Source organism: Carassius auratus, chromosome 25 (genome assembly GCF_003368295.1).
Source record: "Carassius auratus strain Wakin chromosome 25, ASM336829v1, whole genome shotgun sequence".
Lineage (NCBI taxonomy): Eukaryota > Metazoa > Chordata > Actinopteri > Cypriniformes > Cyprinidae > Carassius > Carassius auratus.
In genome coordinates, this window is record NC_039267.1 from 10,901,901 (window position 1) to 10,906,777 (window position 4,877).

Below are 4,877 nucleotides of genomic sequence, written 5' to 3' on the forward strand. Positions count from 1 at the left end.
TCTGAATGCGGAGTATTGAGTCGTTGAATGTAATTATTGATGTTTTGAGCTCACTTTAGGCACTGATGAAAGGTCGATGTATATGAATTTAATGCTACACAATGCAATATGTATACTAGCAATTAACCAGTTTGGTCATATAGGGTGATTAATGACACTATAAATCAAAGTTGCAACCAGAAATGGATAGACTATTTATTCATCCTGGCATCAGATGCAGTGTATGATGAATTAATTAAATGAAGAACGGAAGTAATATAAGAATAAATATTTTCTTCTTTGTCTTCTTAACGTTATCATTAATATTAGATTCAGTAAATGTTATTAAATCTTTTGTCATTATAAATGAAATGTTGAATCACAAAATATAGTATAATTTATGTTTATGTTGGATTTTGAATAAATTATTTTATAATTATGTATTTTACAATTGTATTTATATTATATTTAAAATATATAACTGATTTTGCTTTAAATTATCCCCCTGGAAAGGGTTAATAAACTAAAAGAAAATAGTTGGGAGGTTTTCACCTTTACTTACATTTCAACAAAATGCTACGGTATAGTTTAAAACCAAATTTAAAAAATACAAAATTAAAGTGAGGCCATTTTATTTGATGATTATTTATTTTATTATATTTATTATTGCTTTAAAGATTTATAGATAGAGCCAATAGCTACATTAAGATTAAAAGGAGAGAGAGAGAGAGAGAGAGAGAGAGAGAGAGAGATGTAAATAGACATAAAAAGAAAACATTAGAATGTTTACAAATATTAACACTTTTATTTGATGTGTATGGAACTTCCCCAATAATAATTAATTGTAAAATGTCAGCAGCCAATCATCGAACTCCGTTCCTCCACCGCCAGTGACGTAACTACCACAGCTCTTTCTGCGCTCACCTGAGAGAGCCGTTCTATCCAAAGGCACGCGCGCCGTGGAGGAACGACCCGCAGTGTTTACGGAGAGTACAACAGCAAGCCTTTTAAACTAATGTGACCCATTTCCAGCGTGAGTCACCCGACTGCACATTCTCTCACTCACTGAATACCGGGTTGCAGAGAGAGAGAGAGCAACTTTTTAGCAGAAAGCGCGCAGAAACACCCCGTCGCATCTCGAGACTGCAGGCATCCGCCAGAAACAGCGCGCGTGTCTCCAGCGAAACCGTTAAAAGATGTGATTATTTTCCATTTCTGTCTCCGACAGGTGTCTTTATTTTACAGGTGAGTGAGCGTTTGTTTTACTTCTGAACATTTAGAGTATGATAACACTTAGGCTCAGATTATTCCTATTCCTTTTATGTCACCAAAACTATATACACTATAAACTATAAACATACGGGTTTTTTCTGCTAAGAATGTTAGTTGAGGTGTTTTCATGGAAATATGAGGACGCTGTGCTTTTAGCTGTTGACGAGTCATTGTAAACATGTAGGTTTCCTTGAATCTCAGGTAAGAAAAGCTTGTGTTTAGTTTTTGTTCAGCTTAATAACATAATGTTTGGAAATGTGGGCCCGTTTATCTCTAAACACCTGTAAAGGTTTTTCTTCTTCTTGGGATACATCCATTTTAGTGACTTGACAGTAAGTGAGTGGGCTTAATTTCTAAGAAAATATGGGGGGGGAAAAGGTCTGCAGAGACTTAAACTTGGCGTAAAACTCCCCATCTTGAGGTAAATGTTAATATATTTACATGCTCAATTTCATAAGAGAAAAAAAGGGTAAAATGTAAGGTAAATGTATGTTATTTATTTAAGAACAACGTGGAAATGTATTATGTGAATCACACTGTGTTTTTATCTGAGTCATGTTCCAGGGACATTCAAGAAAACGTTTTTTAAGGACTATGATTGAGGACCTTTAGTGTCCCAAGTGTTTTTGTTGCTGTACTTAAGTGTTTACATTTTGAAGTGCATATAATGAACATGTGGAAGTCAGTTTATCAGGTGTTTTAAAGAGGAGATGCTGTATGTAGGTAAATAGCAATACAATTACTGAATCCTACTGGAGAGTGACAGCAAGTGCAACAGTTCCTCAGTCTCTCTCTTTGTTTGCAGTGACCTATAGTGCTGCTCAGTGTACTTCAGTTGCTTAGATAACAGTAAGGGTGAATCCCATATTCTCTAGCTCTGCCGCTCTCTCCCTCTCAACCTTAAAAGCGACCTCCTAGAGGAGTAGCGTTTAAGTACACCAACAATAAATCACTTCTCCGGCGTCCGCAGCCTACCAGGCTTAATTGAGTTTATCAACCACTCCCTTGAGAACGCTGTCTAAAGTTAGACTTGTCACCGCAGTGCACTCAGTGTAGCCTGACTCTTTGATGATTCGCCTCTTCTGGTGCACCGCCACAAAAGTGCTGTCTAAGTCAGAGGCACGAGGACAGAGGAGAGTTGCCCTCTTTCTTTTATCCATGGCTTTGTCATGCACAGTGAGTGGTGAATTATTGAGGCTTCTACAATGCAAGGAAACTAGTGATATCATTGTTGTCTGTGTTTTACAAGTCCCATTTGTTCTGAGTAGTTCGTCTTGTCTTATAAAGAATTTGTATCTTTGTGTTTTGTGTACTGTTAATGGGTTCTTCTGTGTATAGAATCAGAAGTCTTTAGTCCATAAATCCTACAATATCTTATTCTATATGCAAATTCGATGATAGTAAAAACTTGTTGCACATAAGTACTTCTAAAATGTTCAGTTTCAGGTCAAGTACATGTCTTTTCGCATGAAAAATGTTTCATATTGTAAATGTAAGAAAACATTTATTTAGTAAAATTTCAAGATGAACATTTACTGGATTAACTTTATAAGCAAATTTTTTGAATTCCTTTCAGAAACCTTACTTTTTGTTTATGTAAATAACAGCAGCTTCAGCAAATTGCATATTTTTCCTCATTTTTGTTTCGCCATTTAAATAAAATCCCCAAGAGCCCCATATTTTCACCATGTGAGTCATAAAATTGGTCATGAAAAAATTGAAGTCATGAATTATGATACAAAACATAAAGCACTTATGCAACCTATTTTTGTAGATAAAAAAAAAAAAAAAAAAAAAAAAATAATATAATATATATATATATATATGTATATAATATATATTTAAAATCAAGCTTTACATGCTTAATATGCTAAATAAACATTGTCTTTTTACTCTGCAGAAGAACAAAGATGAGACTTCACTATTCTGCAGCAACTTCCATCCTCATCATCCTTCAGATGCTGTGGTGGGGCTTGAATAGTCAATGTGAGGAACCAATAGAAAGCTCCAAACTCGACCTCTCTGTGACCTATGACCTCCCTCACTTTGTGTCTGACACACCCATCCAGAATCTGTTGGAATTCAATGGAACTGTGTATGTAGGTGCTGTTAACAAGCTGTACGCTCTGTCGAAAGACATCAAGAAGATACACGAGTATAATACCGGGCCTGTCCATGAGGGTCATGACTGCAGAGCACCAGATCCATGCAGTGGTTGCAAAAACAAACCCCTCAGCAAGAACAACACCAATATGGCCCTATTGATGGAGACTTTCTATGATCTTGAGCTCTTCAGCTGTGGATCGGTTGGGAACGGCGTCTGCCGTCGTTACCTGTTAGAGGATGGACCCCTGGATGCGGAAATCAGTTGCATGTATTCAAAGAAGAACAAAGACAGCAGCCACGGTTGTCCAGACTGCCTGGCAGGACCTTCAGGCACTCAGATCCTAAATGTGATGAGCAGCGGCGTCGTGAGGTTCTTCGTCGCAAACTCTGAGCCTCTTGATTCAACCATCCCGCGTCTCCACCACACTATCTCTGTCAGGAAGATGCGAGAGACTCAAGACGGCTTTGAGTTCTTTTCCGAACAATCCTACATGGACTTGGCCCCAGGGCTGCGTGGAAACTACCCGCTGCACTACGTCTACTCCTTCCAGAGCGGCCCATACGTGTATTTTCTCACCGTCCAACGAGAAGGTGGCAGCTCAAACTCCTTCCACACGAGGATCGTACGCATGTGCTCTTCAGATCCTGAGATCTTGCGCTACGTTGAAATGCCCTTTGAGTGTATTTACTCCGAGCGAAGAAGAAAGAAGCGCTCGGCTCAGATGGTTTTCAATGTTCTCCAGGCTGCGCATGTGGCAAAAGTCGGATACGACTTTCAGCAGGAGATGGGCCTGAAAGAAGGAGAGGACGTGCTGTTTGCTGCCTTTGCCCGGAGCAAACCCGACTCACCGGAGCCCACGGCCAGCTCTGCCGTTTGCCTTATCTCCATCACCGACATCAATAACTTCTTCAGGGATTTCATGCAGAAGGGCTACACGAGGAAGCTCAGTCACTTTCCAGGATCAGAGGAGAAAATTTTCAACCAGGTAAGAGGTTTCAACCAAATTATGCATTTTCTCCTGTAAGTTTTAGCTAAAAGGATACTTGCTGACCCTTTCAATATGTTGCCCAAGAACAAATTTGACTTTTTGTCAGCCCAGTTGCCTGGCCATCATAAATCACTGACCTCCTCGTTTTTTTAGTTATCCATCACTATTTGTTGGATCAATCGGTAAATCATGCTGATCAATAAATGACAAAAATTGATCTGCTGACGACTCCCTGAGGACCCGTCGATAATGCAGGGCTATTACTTCCCAGAGTTCATTACTCAACATAGTCATACATCGCTCAGATCTGCATAGTAAGACACATGATTTGAAAACGTAAAGGTACATTATACAGAGAGCCACTAAAGCTGGATAGCGTGGTGCACAGTAGGTGAATGGGAAAAATTGTCCAAAGCTGTGGAACAAAAATACACTGGGGATCAGTAAAACTTTAAAGTGGATCCTGAATTGTGTAGTTATGCACTATTTTGCCTTTTATTTTTTTTATAAATAGTGTGTGCACTGAAAACT

At 38.8% G+C, this 4,877-nt stretch overlaps 1 protein-coding gene across 1 annotated transcript; it reads left to right on the forward strand.

Annotated features, from left to right (window-relative positions):
• The first annotated feature begins 901 nt into the window (after window positions 1-901).
• LOC113043263 (hepatocyte growth factor receptor-like) lies at window positions 902-4,397 on the forward strand. The gene is made up of 2 exons (XM_026202512.1): window positions 902-1,224; window positions 3,152-4,397. Exon 2 carries the CDS (start codon window positions 3,162-3,164, stop codon window positions 4,380-4,382), a length of 1,221 nt encoding a protein of 406 aa, XP_026058297.1. The 5' UTR covers window positions 902-1,224; window positions 3,152-3,161; the 3' UTR covers window positions 4,383-4,397.
• The last annotated feature ends 480 nt before the right edge of the window (window positions 4,398-4,877 follow it).